Source organism: Pinus tabuliformis, chromosome Q (genome assembly GCF_031772625.1).
Source record: "Pinus tabuliformis cultivar Carrire ecotype Pingquan chromosome Q, CPIR1, whole genome shotgun sequence".
Classification (NCBI taxonomy): domain Eukaryota; kingdom Viridiplantae; phylum Streptophyta; class Pinopsida; order Pinales; family Pinaceae; genus Pinus; species Pinus tabuliformis.
This window is the reverse complement of record NC_142296.1, coordinates 696051732-696070801: the sequence shown is the minus strand read 5'-3', so window position 1 is coordinate 696070801 and position 19070 is coordinate 696051732. Positions and strand designations below refer to the sequence as shown.

At 34.0% G+C, this 19070-nt stretch overlaps 2 protein-coding genes across 4 annotated transcripts; both read right to left on the bottom strand.

Moving 5' to 3' along the window:
- Positions 1–621: 621 nt before the first annotated feature.
- Positions 622–1972, bottom strand: LOC149221447 (small heat shock protein, chloroplastic-like). 3 transcript variants are annotated; one of them, XM_089385118.1, is made up of 3 exons: positions 1842–1972; positions 1317–1615; positions 622–1228 (listed from the first exon to the last, which is right to left on the bottom strand). In XM_089385118.1, the coding sequence occupies exons 2-3, from the start codon at positions 1591–1593 to the stop codon at positions 786–788; spliced, it is 720 nt and encodes a 239-aa protein (XP_089241244.1). In that variant the 5' UTR covers positions 1594–1615; positions 1842–1972; the 3' UTR covers positions 622–785. The 3 variants fall into 3 exon arrangements, with proteins under 3 accessions (XP_089241244.1, XP_089241245.1, XP_089241243.1); XM_089385119.1 differs by having other exon boundaries at positions 1862–1955; XM_089385117.1 differs by having other exon boundaries at positions 1790–1945.
- A 10656-nt stretch (positions 1973–12628) lies between these two features.
- On the bottom strand, positions 12629–13943 carry LOC149221446 (small heat shock protein, chloroplastic-like). The gene is made up of 3 exons (XM_089385116.1): positions 13796–13943; positions 13324–13621; positions 12629–13235 (listed from the first exon to the last, which is right to left on the bottom strand). The coding sequence occupies exons 2-3, from the start codon at positions 13598–13600 to the stop codon at positions 12793–12795; spliced, it is 720 nt and encodes a 239-aa protein (XP_089241242.1). The 5' UTR covers positions 13601–13621; positions 13796–13943; the 3' UTR covers positions 12629–12792.
- Positions 13944–19070: the final 5127 nt, after the last annotated feature.

Here is a 19070-nt window from a genome sequence, read left to right as displayed (position 1 = left end):
ATCAATTGGATAAATAACGTGGTTATTAATACATATTTTTCTTGGGCCTTGATTTTCATACCGAGAACTTTGGTAGACTTGTCATTAGCCTTCACTTGAGATTTTTGACCTTCCTCACATAACACCTAAAAAAAATATGTTTTCAACAACCCTTTCAACCAAATTCATCAAAAAATTTACCTAAATCAACCAAATTGATGAAGTTACTAGAATTCCTTTCTAATTCATTTGCCATTCCGTAGCAACTACTTTTCTTTGTTCATTGGGTATGGAATTTTGAAATTATTCGTTTGTCATTCGGTAGCATCATATATTTCTCTTTATTCACTGGCTATTCCATCGCATTTTCTTTCTCGATTGGATGCACACCCTTTGTCCATACATTTTGGCCCAATATAAAATTACCTTTTTGGCTTCCTCAAATTAGAAAAAGATCTTACAAATAATCAAAATAAACATCATTATAAGCAGGCTACACTAAGCAGATTAGACATGCTTAAATAATTGATCATTCAATATAGAAAGACAGTCTCATAGAACTAAACATTCCAAAGAGGCTAATCGGAACTAAACATCCCTAAGAGGCTCCGGTTAGCCAATATATTTAAACGATCAAGCGAATGAAAAATTGAACATTTATTATTTCTCAGCAATAAATGGCAGAGGCCAAATTACAAAAACCCCGGCCATATACTCAGTAACCGAGCAAAACAGAGGCCAAATTACACAGATAGAGGCATCCCCTTTAGGAAGTCGGGGGTTGTGTGTGTCAAGTTGAACCTCTCTCACTCAACATTAACATCCATAATTTTGGGCTCTACCTTGGCCTTGGGAATGGTGATATTGAGGACACCATTTTTCAGTTCCGCCTTTATTTTGTCCATTTCACAGTTTTCAGGCAACGCCAGGCGCGTATTGTAGCTGCTGTAACTTCTTGCTGACCACGAATCCTTTTCCCTCTCTTCTTTCTTGTGGCCTCCTTTGATCACCAGAACCCCATCCTCCACAGAGACCTTCACATCCTCCTTTGATAGTCCCGGCATGTCGAATCTCATCTTGAATTCTTTCTCGTTTTCCATAATGTCCCACGGGGTTCGAACTGGCAACTGGTTATCTCTGGAAACCCCCCGTGAAGAAGTCGGAAACATGAAGGCATCATCGAAAAGCCGGTCCATCGTATCAAGCATCTGTCTCATTGTCTTCGTCGGCGAAAATGGATCCACAAGACCTGTCCATTTGTAAATTGTATGACTAGTTAGAACTCAAGCCCGATGAAGACGGAATTAGGGTTAAAGATTTGTCTGTGAGAAGCTTACCTAAAGGTGAAATTTCCGTCGCCCTTTCAACGGCCCTGGGCCTCTGGTCCGCTACTTTTCTGGTTCTAGTATTATCCACCTGTAGGGCGCCTTCCTTACTGCTTTCTGCTCTCACATCAACCCCCTTTGCCCGCTGCTTATTGGAACTACAACTCAACCCCACCTTGGACCACATTCGCTTTTCACAGGGAAACAAAGATTCATTTCTGCCAGATATTGAAGTCGAACAGGTAGAAGAAGTTGCAGGCATGTACATATTAAACAGAGTGCAAGCCATTTTTCACAGAACCAAGCCGGACCTGTGGGAAATACAGCGTCGAAAAATAAATTAATGCAAAAATTGACACATTTTCCTAAACTTGTAAATAGCAAAATCCAAGCGATTTCATTCCTACAGAATTGAAACAAAATTAACAGAAAATTGACACACTTTTCTAGTCCTGTGAACAGCAGAATCCAAGTTATTTCAATACCTTTAAATTGTACAACTCTAAAGAAACCAGAAAACCCGTCGCAAATGTTTACCTCTAAGATGTAAGTGTTACCTCACAATCAAATGCAATAAGCTACAATTTCCTGAGAGAAAAGGCCGTAGCCAAAAGCATTATATACAGAGAGAACGGTAGGAGAATGTTCCAGACGAGGCTCCATAGTGAACGCATGGGAATAAGCTCTAGAGTTTTCTGGAGGCTCCTATATTTAAATATCTTATCTTCTAACTTCATGTTCATGTAAGATGTGATCGCATGGGGCCTACTTGTGTGCCATAATGTTTGTTGCCTCGAAGATCAAATAGAAGTTTCCAGGTAAACGTAGAGAGACAATAGCATCAAGTTTTGATAGGAATCTACTTTGAAATTGGACTATTGGACTATGGAAGGGTGTTTCGAGGTAAACGTAGAGAGGCATTAACATTAAGTTAAGTTTTGGTATAGTTAATTTATTTTGAAAAAAAAATATGATTTTAAAATTATATAATTAGTGATTGTATTACAGGGAAATGCTATTAAGGGGTAGTATAGGAAAGAGTAGCATATAAGAAATAAGTTTTTAGTGGTTGTTGTAGTTTAACTCATTCAAATAGTATATTGGAAATGATTTATTGATTGTTGTTACATGTTTGAGACAGAGATCAGAGGCGCACAGTGCTTGAACACAACACACAAGTACTGAACACAAAACATACATCCATTCATCGATTAACAAGTATATATACACGCTGGAGAAGTTCCTAGAGATCAATTCAGGCGGTGGCTCCCTGGAGAAACTTGCCTATTTTCAACGATTTCTAGAATCAGAATTTAAATCGCTGTTGAACATTGGTAGCGGGTAGTTGGAATTACTTAGTTTCTTCCAACACTCCCCCTTAATTCCAACTACATACAATAAACAAAACACTATACTCTTAATTGTCATGCCTGCTGGTCTAAGTCTCAACTAGGCTTATAACATAATTTGGATTTTCTTTAATGCACAACTTACTTCTACACATTTCAAATTTAGCCTTTCCAAGAGGCTTGGTGAATATGTCAACCACATTTTCATTTTGTGCTACAATATGATAAGTCAATTTCTTTTGGTTGCAATTTTTCTCTTACAGAATGATGTTGTGTCTCAATGTGTTTTGTCATTGCATGATATATAGGATTGTTTTCCAATTTGATAGTGCTTTGATTGTCACATCTGATTACTGTAGGTGCTTGTTCTGTTTCTCCAACATCTTCAAGTATCCTCCTAAGCCATATTGCTTCACAGGTAGTACTGCATAATGCTTTATACTCAGCTTCAGTGGATGACAATGAAATAGTTGGTTGTTTCTTACTGCTCCATGATATTGGTCCTGAACCAATATTGAACACGTATCCAATGGTAGATTTCTTGTCATCTAGATTTCCAGCCCAGTGAGAATTAGAATAACCTGCCAATTCAACATCAAATTCATCAGTATACATAATACCAAAATTAAGTGTTCCTTTCAAATATCGAAGGACTTTCTTTGTTGCTTTCCAATGGCTTTCACAAGGCTTAGCCATGAACTAACTGAGTATGCTGACAAAATATGCTATATCTGGCCTGATAGTGGTGAGATAGTTCAGACTTCCCACCAGTTGACGGTACATAGTTCCATTCACCTCTTTGGTTCCATCATCACTGCACAATTTGACATTATGTTCTAAAGGAGTAGATATTGCCTTGCATTAAATCATATTGAATCTTTTAAGGATTTCCCTTGTATATTTGCTTTGTGTGATCAGTGTCTTACCAGGTTCCCTCCAAACTTCAAGACCTAAACAATAATGCAATTCACCAAGATCCTTCATCTCAAATACATGTGACAATTGATTTTTAATTTTTTCAATCAACTTGCATGCATTTCTTGTTATGATTAAATTATCAACATATACAGATATTAAAGCAACATTCTTGTCTTCATCTTCCTTGATGTATAAGTTAGGATCATTCTTGCTTCTCATAAAACCTTTCTCATAAAAGAAAGAAACAATTTTCACATACCGTGAGCTTGGTGCTTGTTTCAAGCCATATAAAGCTTTCTTTAACCTGCAAACCAAATACTCATGTCCTTGTTTTACAAACCCTTCAGGCTGAACTAAATAAACTTCTTCTTTCAACTCACTATTCAAAAATGCAGATTTGACATCTAACTGATGCATTTTCCAATTATATTTTGTAGCTAATGCAATCATGATTCTAATTGTGTTCAACTTAGCTACAGGTGCAAAAATATTTTCATAATCAGTTCTCTCCTTTTGTGAATATCCTTTTGCAACCAATCTAGCTTTATGTTTATCAATATTTCCATCAGCATTAAATTTAGATTTATAAAGCCATTTGCATCCTATGGGAACTTTGTTTTTAGGCAATTCTGTTAATTCCCATGTGTCATTCTTCATTATAGAGTTATATTCTTCATTCATTGCATTTCTCCATTCTTCATATTCTTTAGCTTCATCATAGCTTGAAGGTTCTACAACATTCATAACCTGAGACATTAATGCATAATCTTTATACTTTACAGGTACCTGACTTTGACATGATGACCTTTTTGGAGTTTTACTGCTTTCATCTTTCTTTCTTTTTTGTGGAGTCCCCTCTCCTCTTCTTGGAGTATCATGATTGCTTGATGCTCCTTGCTCTTCAACTTATCTCTGTTCCTGTGCTTGTTCATGTTCTTGTTCAACACTTGTATCTGTTTTGACATAATCATCAATATCATGCCACACACTAGTATTATTTATTTTATCACCTTCATTTGTATTCTCATGAAACACCACATCCCTACTTGCAAGCAGTCTATGAGCACTAGGATCAAACAAATTGTATGCTTTCTGATCATCACAATAACCAATAAATATGCACTTAATTGACTTTGCATCAAATATTCTTCTTTCATCTTTTGGAATATGAGCAAATGCCTTGCAACCAAAAACTCTTAAATGACTCACTTTTGGTTTGTACCCATAAAATGCTTCAAAAGGTGTTTTAAGCTCTAAACTTTTGGTTGGACTCCTATTTTTCAAATAAACAGCAGTATTAATGGCTTTAGCCCAAAAAACATTAGAGATATTTTTACCTTGAAGCATACTACGTGCACATTCAACTAGTATTCTGTTTTTCCTCTCAGAAACTGCATTTTGCTGAGGTGTATGTGGCACTGTAAATTGTCGCTGAATCCCATTTCTTTTACAATATTTGATTAAATTCTCTTGATTTGAATTCTCCCTCTTAATCAGATCTCAAAATTTTGATGTAATTACCAGTTTGTTTTTCTACCATATTCTTAAATTCTTTAAAGTACTCAAAAACATCACTCTTTCTTCTTATGAAATAAACCCATGTATATATAGATCTATCATCCACAAAAATAAGAAAATACCATCCTCCACCAATAGATCTAGTTTGCATAGGTCCACATACATCAGTATGAATTAATTCAAGTATTTCCCTTTGCCTTTTTTCTTTATGTATAGGAAATTCCTCCCTATGTTGCTTGTCAAGTACACATGCTTCACATTCGACATGATCATTCTTCAAGACAGGAAGACCTTCAACCATAGTGTTCTTTTGAAGTAGCATTAAATCTTTGTGATTTAGATGTCCATAGCTTTGATACCATAAATCTATTGTTGATATTGCTGTAGATGCCAATGTTTGATGACTTTTCCTGGTCACATCCAGTTTATACAAGCCTCCAACTCTAGTTCCTGTGGCAATAACCTTGTACTTATCTTGAATGTCTTTCACTACACACTATGATTTAACAAATTCCACTTTCAAATCTTGGTCAGTAATAGTAGAAACAGAAATTAAATTCTTTTTGAAATTAAATCTTAATAGGGATGATGGCTGGAAGATTAGCAGTCGCTGGGTCCCAGCATTGTCTTCCTAGCCTCCTTATTCCCCTTTTTAAGTCTTAGGGTTTCTGTCTTCCCCCTCCTTAAGATTTGTTTTAGGCGGTTGGTCCCCCTTTTTCCCGGGTTTTCTCCCCGTTAATCCTTGCCTCCTATAGTATTAGTACAGTTTAGTCCTATTATTATGGGGTGTTAATTAATTTCGGGATAATTATTGTATTAACCTCATCTAGTTTATGGTTCTATTGGGTAGATTATAATTAGATTAGATTTTTGTTTCCATGGTTTCATTTATTTAGGCATTACCTTTAGAATTGAAATTCCCTTTAACTAATTTCTTATATAGTAAAAACCCCTTTTTAAACCTTATAAGTAATAATATATTTACCTAATTACATAGTTAATTTTAATAATTTTATTGAATAATAGATTATTGTGTAAATATTTTAATTAAAAAACTTGAGAGGAGATCTAATTTAGACCATTGGATTTAAATAATTATTATTAAATAAATATACAATTACCTAATGTAACTAAATTCTAAGAATAATAGTAATACTATTTGTTTGTATTTAAATAATAATAAGTATACTAGTATAATTTATTAATTTAATTTAATGACCATTATAAATAATAAATATGGATTATATAAATATTTATATTAGTCAAATAAATTCTTTTAATTTATAAGTTACTTGATTTAGCTAATTTTTAAAATAATAAATTATATATTATTGGAATTAACAAATGAATCCTTTTAATATATTATTTACCGTTTTAGCTATTTTCTAAAAATAATATTGGTTTGACTAGGATCATTAGGTCTAATTAGCCGTTGGCAATACAACCGTTGGAGTCTCTGCACACTCTATTTAAACAAGCTAAGCCGGATTGGTTTTTCAACTTGTCCTGACGATGAACCACACTGGTTGGTTCGAAACGCGTCGCCAAAAGATTGGTTATGTGATTTTGCCGAAGATTATCTAAACATACATCACATTATGGATTTGTTTCTCTTGTCCATTAGGCAAATTCACACCTATTACTCCATAACCTTGAACTTTAAGTGATCTGTTATCTCCTAGGCAAACATATGTTCTTTCAATGTTTTCATGATATTCATCAAACCACTCCTTATTACAAGACATATGGAGTGATGCACCAGAATCAATGAACCAAGCATTCTTATCATCATTTTCCATAGACAATGCAACATCAGAAACAAACAATTTAAGATTTTTAAATCCATCATTGATTGAAGTATCTTTGTCCACAAAATTTCCATTATGCCTTTTGTTTCTTTGCCTAGACTCATTATATTTCATTTTATAACAATCTTTAGAATGATGCCCAAGTTTTCCACAATAATAACACTCATCATTTCTCTTTGGAAATTTAGACTGTGTCATACCTTTTTGTTTTGCTTGAAACTTGCCTCCTTTGTTCTTGTCCCATGGCTTGCCTCTGTATGGATATTTTCCCTTGGCCACCAATGCCAAATCTGAACTGCTAGAGCCCAAATTAAAACTATTCATCCTCTCCTCCTCTTGTAGAAGAATTCCTGTCAATTCATCAAATGAAGGGGGTTTCTCTCTAGTTGCAAGACTTGAAACAAAAATTTGATAATCTTGCACTAAGCCATTTAATATGATGGTGGCTAAGTCAGTATTAGACACCTTTTCACCAATATCTCCTAACTTATCACTTAAATCTTTGACACGAGACATGAAATTGCTTATACTTTCATTTACTTCCATTTTTAGAGATAAAAGCTTAGTCTTCAAAAACAAGATCTGATTTGTATTTGTTGTTTCATACAAACTCTTCAGCATATCCCATGTTTTTTTGATGTCTTGCAATCTCTGATGTGAGGAATAATGTTGTCCTTTACGGACATACGTAGCAACACCTTTGCTTTTGTCTCCCTTCTCTCCCAATCTGGAATAGAACCTGCAACAGTGGGTTTGGGCTCATCCCCACTCACAATGGACCACAAATTATTTCCTTCTAAAATAGTCATTAACTTGAACTTCCAATTCACATAATTTTCTCCATCAAGTTTGGTAGATTCATTCATATAAGTATCAAGCAATAATTTTGCCATAATGAAAAAAAAAAACTTTATCCAATCACCAAAATGCCTCCAAATCCAAATGCACCAAATTTCACTAAATGTTAGAAAACTTTTCACCACATTACTAAATACCTTATTACTCCATTATAATCTTCTCATTAAAAATAAGCATCCCCTTTCTAAATTTAGTCTCAACACTTGAAATAAAGCAAATCTTTTAAAATCAATTTTCCCATTTGAACCCCTTTAAAAATATCATAATACTTTCTAAATTGTGTCTTTTATATCCAACGCAGAATTGAGCGACGAAGAGGTTTCAATATTTGGAGAGGTCTTCTCCTTCATACCTTCGAAGGTTTCTTTTCTACACACAGCTTACCACGGATCTGCAACCACACGAACTCAGCAACACTGGTATGACTCTTCCACACAGGTCTTCCAACTTTTTAGCAATAATCATTCACAGCACCACAGACAGTGTCTCCACACAAACGTATGCCAAGCTCGGCCTCCTTATGCGCACAACTTTCCACCTCTGGTTGCGGCTGACACTCGTACATTAAGATGTACACCTCACGAACTACGAGAGAGTCCAACAAACACAAGAAGCTTTCAGCATCTTCCCCTGAAAATTACCACTTTCGAACCCCTGCATTCAAAACAAGTCTAGTTGCAAGCACTCATACATTACAATATCTATTTCTTGCTCAAATATTTGCATAGTAGTCGACGGCAAAAAAACAGGAACAAAAAATCCTCAAAAGAATTCACAAAAGGCCTTACTAAAAATGAAACGTTTAACGGATAAACAGCTCACAGTACGCAGCTCACTGCTCTTCTGCAACACACAGCGATATCTCACCCCCTTATACACAACACCGAGCCTCACACAGCTCTCGACCTCACAACCGCTCTGATACCAAGACAGAGATCAGAGGCACATAGCTCTTGAACACAACACACAAGCACTGAACACAAAACATACATCTATTCATCGATTAACAGGTATATGTACACGCTGGAGAAGTTTCTAGAGATCAATTCAGACGGTGGCTTCCTGGAGAAGCTTACCTGTTTTCAACGATTTCTAGAATCAGCATTTAAATTGCTGTTGAACATTGGTAGCGAGTAGTTGGAATTACTTAGTTTCTTCCAATAGTTTGTTCTCTGCTAGTACTGAGTTTGGATAAAAATTTTGTGAGGATGTTCATTTCTTCTACAATCATTTGCAATTCAGTCGCAGAAATCAAAATGAAGAAGATGAGTTCTTCTACAACATGACCATAAGAAAGAAATGATTGTGGCAAACTAAACAATGACAATGTTGACTACTTCTAGCCTTCATCCCTTACCTGAATACCATCAACAATGCATCAATTACCAACATCAAAGGGATGCATAGAGAAAATGAACACAATTGCTTAAAAAACTGTTTTGCAGGTATTTTTGAATATGAACCCTGCTAATACGAGCTGAGATGATACCAACAACATGACATGGGATGTGGCAATCCCCATAACAAGTAAAATAACAATTATCACGACTATAGTGACAATCACATTAATAATTTTAAGTCTTGTATTAAAATATTTATAAGGGAAATATTGAAATATTTACAAGTTAAATATTAGAAATTTTTTTTTGTTGATGTAAAATTGTATTAATATTTAAGTGAAAAAAATTCCGATCTAATTTGGGTAGGAATTTATTGGAATTATAAATTTGAGTTGTAAACTTTCCACAATGAGTGTCTGAGGGGTAGGGTGCTGAATCCATATATGTAATGATTAAGATCTTCTAAAAAATCACATGAAGGATTATTGGTCGACGCATTTCAAACCTCAATCTAGGTTCATCATCACTGAAGAACAAGATCAATAGATTGCTAAATTATATCTTAGATGCAACCGTCAGTATTCAACGTTCACAAGAATAATTAATGACAAAGAGTGTTAAGGGATAAAAATTGACTTAATCAATAGTTATATTTAACTTTTGGAAATTAACTAATTATTATTATTTTATTTAATATAATAAAAATATATAATAATATCTTAATATTAATAATAATATTATTATTCACTTAAATGTGATACAGATAATTTTTATAAATAACCTATATTAGTTTTAAATTGAATATAAAATTAAATTTAAAAAATTAAGACATTTTTACAAATTGTTTATCTCTATATATATATATATATAATAAATTAAAAATAAAACAAAACAATTAAAAGAAAAAGAACAAGACACATCAACCAACAGAGGCAGGGTCACAAGGTTAACAACAAGAGAAGCAATCCACAACTACTTAACTTCCTCCATGGTCCCTGTTAAGAGTCTTATTCATCTTTTCAATTTCCATGTATGTAGTTAAAAACTCATTTTAAACAACAAAATTAAAATTTGGCAAAAAAAAATCATCAATTTCAAACCAAAAATTCCAAAACATAATATGTTTAGATAATATATTTTATAATACTTTTAATTAAAACTAACCAAATATGTTTATTCATTTTTATTTTTATTATAAATTACATTGTTTTTTAATTTTGTGTATATTTTATTTTTTATTTTAAAATAGATGTGTCAACTTGAATTAAAGCATGGAAGGACTCACACATCTCTCTTATGAATTTTAAATTGTGCCCCTAAAATGTTTCCCCCTGAGAAGTTTTATTCCTCCAAAGTGGCTTCCATTCCTCAACCTTTCCCTATAAAGTTTAAGCTTGTGACATGAACTAAACCCCACACAAATCAATTGTACACCCATAAGTCATTTATTTTCAAATTATAATTACCATTTTAAATAATGGTTAAGATATAAAAGATAGTGGGTGCATTCCTAGATAAAAGTCATTCCAAGTAGTGTGCTGCATTCGCGAATAGTAGTCAGGTATGGTTGTGTCCACTCCCTGTTTAACAAATGAGTTATGACCCATTTTTTCACTATCTTAAGAAAAATAATATAATAAAATGGATTTGTTTGGTTTTATGAAACAAATTTGAGAAACTGAAGTCAGATTATGTGAAGTTAATAACCTATATTTAAAACATAGACCAAGGCCTAGGTTAGAGTCCAAAAATTAAAGGAACGAAAATCTAGCTCGAGAGATTTCATTACTTTTGAAAGCTACTGCGGGGGTAACCATCCTCTTTTATAAGCATAATTCTTCTCACCGGTCCAAAAAGGTGGTTTGGTGACTATTACTTTTGAAAGCTACTGCGGGGGTAACCATCCTCTTTTATAAGCATAATTCTTCTCACCGGTCCAAAAAGGTGGTTTGGTGACTTTTTGCTGCTTATAATGGGTAACTTTATGCTTTTTATAATTATTTGATTTATATGTTTTGGAGTTTTTTTTGTTGGACTTAGGAAAAAAAATATGTTTTAGAGTTTTTGTTTTGGACTTTGGGCAAAACATTTTTTGGGCAAAACAATTTTTTTGGGGTAAAATGTGTCTTTTTATTTAAATCATACTTTCCTTTTATTTTTGGCAAGATGTGTCCGTTTCTTGTGTTTTCATTGCGTGTTTCGTTTCAAAAAATAATAGAAAAAATTTCTGTCCCTGAGATTCAATTCCATTAGATTTTCTCTTTTATTTAAAGAAAATTGATTTATTTTATACGTAGGTTTTTTAAGAGAAGCCCGAGAAAATTGAATTATTTTGATTTATTCTACATGTTTTTTTGAAAATTGAATTATTTTGATTTACTCTACATGTTTTTTTGAAAATTGAATTATTTTGATTTATTCTACATGTTTTTTTGAAAGAGAAGCCAGAGAAAATTGATTTATTTTGACTCATTCTCTTAATGAATAGTAAGATAACAAGAAAAAATGTGAAATCTATCCCCAAAGAAAATGATTGATCAAAGCATCATTCACATATCGAAAATGTTAAAATCTGTCAAAGAAAAATGATTGATCAAAGGACTAGTGATTCTTTTGAAAACCATGAATTTTGGCAATCCAACCAAAAACCAATCTTACCACCTTGCTCTTTCGAAATCATTTCACAACTTCAGGACATAGAAATCCTCATTTATTCTGCTATAGAGATTTACTTCTTCCACTTTCATTCTGTAGCGTGGAGGTTGGCAAAGCTGCAAACGGAAAAAGAATGTCAGAACTACACGAAGTAGAAAACCTGATACCCAGATTGCCCTCACACCCACGATAAATCAATTGGATAAATAATGTGGTTATTAATACACATTTTTCTTGGGCCTTGATTTTCATACCGAGAACTTTGGTAGACTTGTCATTAGCCTTCACTTGAGATTTTTGACCTTCCTCACATAACACCTAAAAAAAATATGTTTTCAACCACCCTTTCAACCAAATTCATCAAAACATTTACCTACCTTCCTCACATAACACCTTAAAAAAATATGTTTTCAACCACCCTTTCAACCAAATTCATCAAAACATTTACCTAAGTCAACCAAATTGATGAAGTTACCAGAATTCCTTTCTAATTCATTTGCCATTCCGTAGCAACTACTTTTCTTTGTGGAATTTTGAAATTACTCGTTTGTCATTCGGTAGCATCATATATTTCTCTTTATTCACTGGCTATTCCATGGCATTTTTTTTCTCGATTGGATGCACACCCTTTGTCCATACATTTTGGCCCAATATAAAATTACCTTTTTGGCTTCCTCAAATTAGAAAAAGATCTTACAAATAATCAAAATAAACATCATTATAAGCAGGCTACACTAAGCAGATTAGACATGCTTAAATAATTGATCATTCAATATAGAAAGACAGTCTCATAGAACTAAACATTCCAAAGAGGCTAACCGGAACTAAACATTCCAAAGAGGCTCCGGTTAGCCAATATATTTAAACGATCAAGCGAATGAAAAATTGAACATTTATTATTTCTCAGCAATAAATGGCAGATGCCAAATTACAAAAACCCCGGCCATATACTCAGTAACCGAGCAAAACAGAGGCCAAATTACACAGATAGAGGCATCCCCTTTGGGAAGTCGGGTGTTGTGTGTGTCAAGTTGAACCTCTCTCACTCAACATTAACATCCATAATCTTGGGCTGTACCTTGCCCTTGGGAATGGTTATATTGAGGACACCATTTTTCAGTTCCGCCTTTATTTTGTCCATTTCACAGTTTTCAGGCAACGCCAGGCGCGTATTGTAGCTGCTGTAACTTCTTGCTGACCACGAATCCTTTTCCCTCTCTTCTTTCTTGTGACCTCCTTTGATCACCAGAACCCCATCCTCCACAGAGACCTTCACATCCTCCTTTGATAGTCCCGGCATGTCGAATCTCATCTTGAATTCTTTCTCGTTTTCCATAATGTCCCACGGGGTTCGAACTGGCAACTGGTTATCTCTGGAAACCCCCCGTGAAGAAGTTGGAAACATGAAAGCATCATCGAAAAGCCGGTCCATCGTATCAAGCATCTGTCTCATTGTCTTCGTCGGCGAAAATGGATCCACAAGACCTGTCCATTTGTAAATTGTATGACTAGTTAGAACTCAGGCCCGATGAAGACGTAATTAGGGTTAAAGATTTGTCTTTGAGAAGCTTACCTAAAGGTGAAATTTCCGTCGCTCTTTCAACGGCCCTGGGCCTCTGGTCCGCTACTTTTCTGGTTCTAGTATTATCCACCTGTAGGGCGCCTTCCTTACTGCTTTCTGCTCTCACATCAACCCCCTTTGCCTGCTGCTGATTGGAACGACAACTCAACCCCACCTTGGACCACATTCGCTTTTCACAGGGAAACAAAGATCCATTTCTGCCAGATATTGAAGTCGAACAAGTAGAAGAAGTTGCAGGCATGTACATATTAAACAGAGTGCAAGCCATTTTCACAGAACTAAGCCGGACCTGTGGGAAATACAGCGTCGAAAAATAAATTAATACAAAAATTGACACATTTTCCTAAACCTGTAAATAGCAAAATCCAAGCGATTTCATTCCTACAGTATTGAAACAAAATTAACAGAAAATTGACACACTTTTCTAGTCCCGTGAATAGCAGAATCCAAATTATTTCAATACCTTTAAATTGTACAAGTCTAAAGAGACCAGAAAACCTGTCGCGAACGTTTACCTCTAAGATCTAAGTATTACCTCACAATCAAATGCAATAAGCTACAATTTCCTGAGAAAAATGGCCGTAGGCAAAAGCATTATATAGAGAGAGAACGGTAGGAGAATGTTCCAGAAGAGGCTCCATAGTGAACGCATGGGAATAAGCTCTAGAGTTTTCTGGAGGCTCCTACATTTAAATATCTTATCCTCTAACTTCATGTTCATGTAAGATGTGATCGCGTGGGGCCTACTTGTGTGCCATAATGTCTCGAAGATCTAATAGAAGTTTCTAGGTAAACGTAGAGAGACATTAGCATCAAGTTTGGATAAGAATCTACTTTGAAATTGGACTATGGAGGGATGTTTCGAGGTAAACGTAGAGAGACATTAACATTTTCGGGGTAAACGTAGAGAGGCATTGACATTAAGTTTTGGTATAGTTAATTTATTTCGAAGAAAAATATGATTTTAAAATTATATAATTAGTGATTGTATTATAGGGAAATGCTATAAGGGGTAGTATAGGAAAGAGTAGCATATAAGAAGTTTTTAATGGTTATTGTAGTTTAACTCATTCAAATAATATATTGGAAATGATTTATTGATTGTTTTTAGTTGTTTGTTCTTTGCTAATACTGAGTTTGGATAAATTTTTGTGAGAATGTTCATTTCTTTTACAATCATTTGCAATTCAGTAGCAGAAATCAAATTAAGGAAGATGAGTTCTTCTACAACATGACCATAAAGAAGAAATGATTGCGGCAAACTAAACAATGACAATGTTGACTACTCCTAGCTTTCATCCCTTACCTGAATACCATCAACAATGCATCAGTTACCAACATCAAAGGGATGCATAAAGAAAACAAACACAATTGCTTAAAAGACTGTTTTGCAGGTATTTTTTAATATGAAACCTGCTAATACGAGTTGAGATGATACCAACAACATGACATGGGATGTGGCTATCCCCATAACAAGTAAAATAACAATTATCACGACCATAATGACAATCACATTAGTAATTTTAAATCTTGTATTAAAATATTTATAAGGGAAATATTGAAATATTTACAAGTTAAATATTAGGATTTTTTTTATTGATGTAAAATTGTATTAATATTTAAGTGAAAAAATTAATTTGGGTAGGAATTTCTTGGAATTATAAATTTGAGTTGTAAACTTTCCACAATGAGTGTGTGAGGGGTAGGGTGTTGAATCCATATATGTAATGATTAAGATATTCTAAAAAATCACATGAAGGATTATTGGTCGACACATTTCGAACCTCAATCTAGGTTCATCATCAAGACCAAGCTGAGGAACAAGATCAACAGATTACTAAATTATATCTCAGATGCAACGGTCAGTATTCAACGTTCACAATAATAATTAATGACAAAAAGTGTTAAGGGATAAAAATTGACTTTATCAATAGTTATATTTAACTTTTGGAAATTAACTAATTAATTAATTAATATTAATATTATGTTATTTAATATAATAAAAATATATAATAATATCTTAATATTAATAATAATATTACTATTCGCTTAAATGTGATATAAATAATTTCTATAAATAAACTATATTAGTTTAAAATTGAATATGAAATTAATTTTAAGAAATTAGGACATTTTTACAAGTTGTTTATATATATATATATATATATAATATAATAAAAAATAAAACAAAACAATTAAAAGACAAAGAACATGACACATTAACCAACAGAGGCAGGGTCACGGGGTTAAGAACAAGAGAAGGAATCCACGACTACTTAACTTCCATCCATCCTCCCTGTTAAGAGTCTTATTCATCTTTTCAATTTCCATATATGTAGTTAAAAACTCATTTTAAACAACAAAATTAAGATTTGGCAAAAAAAAATCATCAATTTCAAACCAAAAGCTCCAAAACATAACATGTTTAGATAATATATTTTATAATACTTTTAATTAAAACTAACTAAATATGTATATTCATTTCTATTTTTGTTATAGACTATATTGTTTTTTAATTTTGTGTATATTTTATTTTTTATTTTAAAATAGATGTGTCAACTTGAATTAGAGCATGGAAGGACTTACACATCTCTCTTATGAATTGTAAAATGTGCCTCTAAGAAGTTTCTCCTTGAGAAGTTTTATTCCCCCAAAGTGGCTTCCATTCCTCAACCCCTCCCTATGAGATTTAAACTTGTGACATGAACTAAACCCCACACAAATCAATTGGTGTACATCCATGGGTCATTTATTTTCAAATTATAATTACCATTTTAAATAATGGTTAAGAATATAAAAGGTAGTGTGTTGCATTCCCAAATAGGAGTCATTCTATGGAGTGTGTTGCATTCGCGAATAGTAGTCAGTTAAGGTTGTGTCCACTACCTGTTTAACAAATGAGTTATGACACATTTTTTCACTATCTTAAGAAAAATAATATAATAAAATGGATTTGTTTGGTTTTATGAAACAAATATGAGAAACTGAAGTCAGATTATGTGAAGTTAATAACCTACATTTAAAACATAGACCCGGACCCAGGTTAGAGTCCAGAAAAATAAGGAACAAAAATCTAGCTCGAGAGATTTCATTACTTTTGAAAGCTACTGTGGGGGTAACCATCCTCTTTTATAAGCATATTTCTTTCTCACCGGTCCAAAAAGGTGGTTTGGTGACTTTTTGTTGCTTATAATTGGTAACTTTATGCTTTTTACGATTATTTGATTTATATGCTTTGGAGTTTTTGGTTGGACTTGGGCAAAACATTTTTTGGTAAGTTGTGTCCTTTTATTTAAATCGGTAGTTTTTTAATGTGAAAATGAATAACACTCTGAAAAATCTTTTAGGTATTTAGATTATGCACAGTTAACATATGAAACTGATGATTCCAATAAATTTCTACCTAATTCTAGGCAAATTTGATAGGAAAATATGCCCTAAAAACCTCTAGGCCATTTTTTTTAGCTTTCCAAATTTTAACCAACTCTTTGTATTCTAGACATATATATGAATTATATCAATAAAGATTCTCTTTATACGGTTTATGACAATGTTTAATGTAATTTATAATAGACTAGATGATTCAAAATCCAAGTTAGCTCATGAACAAGGTCTTCTCCAGTCATGGGTTCCTTCCATGAGTCGCTAGAGAGCAACGGTGGTGAGGATTTTCATGGAGCATTGAGAGGTCTTGAGGTTACTCCTCCCTCTAGTCATCGAGCACCCGTGAAATTTGTGCAATGTAAAGTTGGCCAGTTCATCTCACTGAGGAACGATGAAGGGGAAGAAGTTGCAGAGGGGATTTTATTTCAAGTAGAACGAATTTGTCATGGTTGGAAGTTGGATGAGCAAGGTCTTTGTGTCATGGAAATTAAAAAGCTTAATGTTGAGAGACATGTAGTGTTACCGCATTCGTTGGATATCTCCAGAAACACCTTTGAGGACGCTGATGCCTTAAACGACAAAATGATAGTTGTTTGGGACGCACACAAAATTTTCTTGATGTCTTCAAATGCACAAAATGAATATAATGGTGATACACATGTGAAATACTAAAAGATACCTGAAAGTGTTTCATCTAGAGTCATAAACAAAAATATGTTTCTAACAACAAGTTCTTGTGTTGTTTTTGTAGGCTCAATGTCTCTAGACTTTTTCTCTTTTGAAGAACCTCTTTTACTCCATGTGCATATTCATTTTTTTCTTTGGGTTAAGAACACATATTTAGATAAAGAAGACCTATAAAAGTTGTAGTGCTTGAATTTGACAGAATGTTTGGAGGTCTTTTATTCTGGGCTCTTTGATACTAGCCTTTATGTTCTTTATATTCTTAATTGATGGTTATTCGATATCTAATATTTTCAATGAATTTTTTGTAGGTGATGTTAACACCTTATACATGTTGCATGCTATATTTTTCTTTGGTGTTATAGAGTAATCTATCCATTGGTTTTCACAAAATAATTATTCTAAGTTGGTTCTCATATTTCTATTTCTTTTGCTCTCCTAGTTGATATTTTTATCAATTAATTGATGCCCATATGGATAGGGCCTGTCCTCTTTTCAGGACAGATTCTCCCCCATTTTTTTTGAGTGACCTTATTGGATGCTTTTTGATGTGGTGATTTGAATTTTAGAGAGTGCCCTGGGTCACTAGCACTACTATGAGTGAAATTGTAAGCCAATGGATTGTGATGATGAAAAAATTGTGAATGATGCAAACCTTCCAAAAAAAATCTAGGGTTGTGTTCAATTAAGTTCATATTTTTTTACTTTCAAAATAAAATATTTTCAAGGTGGTGGTTGTTGGCTTATTGGGGCCTGACCTAGGTTCATAAGTATTTTAGCCAAACAAATCCTGAAACTACTAGCCCTTTCGGCAACAATCCGTGAAGCGCGGACTAAGGTCTCACCCGAGGTAGTAAGGGAGGGTGTTGGAACCAAGTTTCCACACCCTAGGGATGTCTTGATGAGGTCTGGGAAGTTCGCAACCCAATCCTGCACGCTCGCGTTGCCCCGCGCAATTGTCTGACCTTCGCTTAGTTTTGGTACAAAACGCGACGAGGGGTTATCTAGATCCTCTACCCTTAATGTTTTATTATTATAGATCTGACTTAATTTTGTGGACCAAGTAGTCTTAAAAATCATTCACATTCATAACACGTGCGCACAATCATGGAATGTAAAGAGATGCATGAACATATAACAGAAGCATAAACATACAGATCTACGAATAGATGCACAATCTTTCAGAATCAACTTAGGTTTTATTAAACTTCTGTTCAGTTACAATCCCAACTCCACCCTGCGCACTCAGCTGTAGGGTTCGCGCACACAACTGCGGACTCTACCAGGCCTTTGCGCACTCAGTTGTAGAGCCTTTTTCTACTACTATGACCCAAGACTCAGACTTACAGACTCAGAGCGAATATCACACTCAAAAACCCATATCACTTAATATCAATACTCAAAAACTGCCTTCTACACTTAGAGCCTCGCTCTATTTATACATTTGCATGGTCTGCAGACCATGGGTAGGCCCACACATTCTATATTAAATTACAATATTTTTAGGGTAGACTACCCTAGACTCTCGTGCTCCGCGCCCGCATTTTGCGTGGTCTTTATATTACATTGACCCAAAACTTGGCTTTAAGCCCCAAAAATCCACTATGGGGGGATCCGATGCCCAATAGGCCCTCAACACAATCATCATGACTCATCCCGAGTCACTCAAC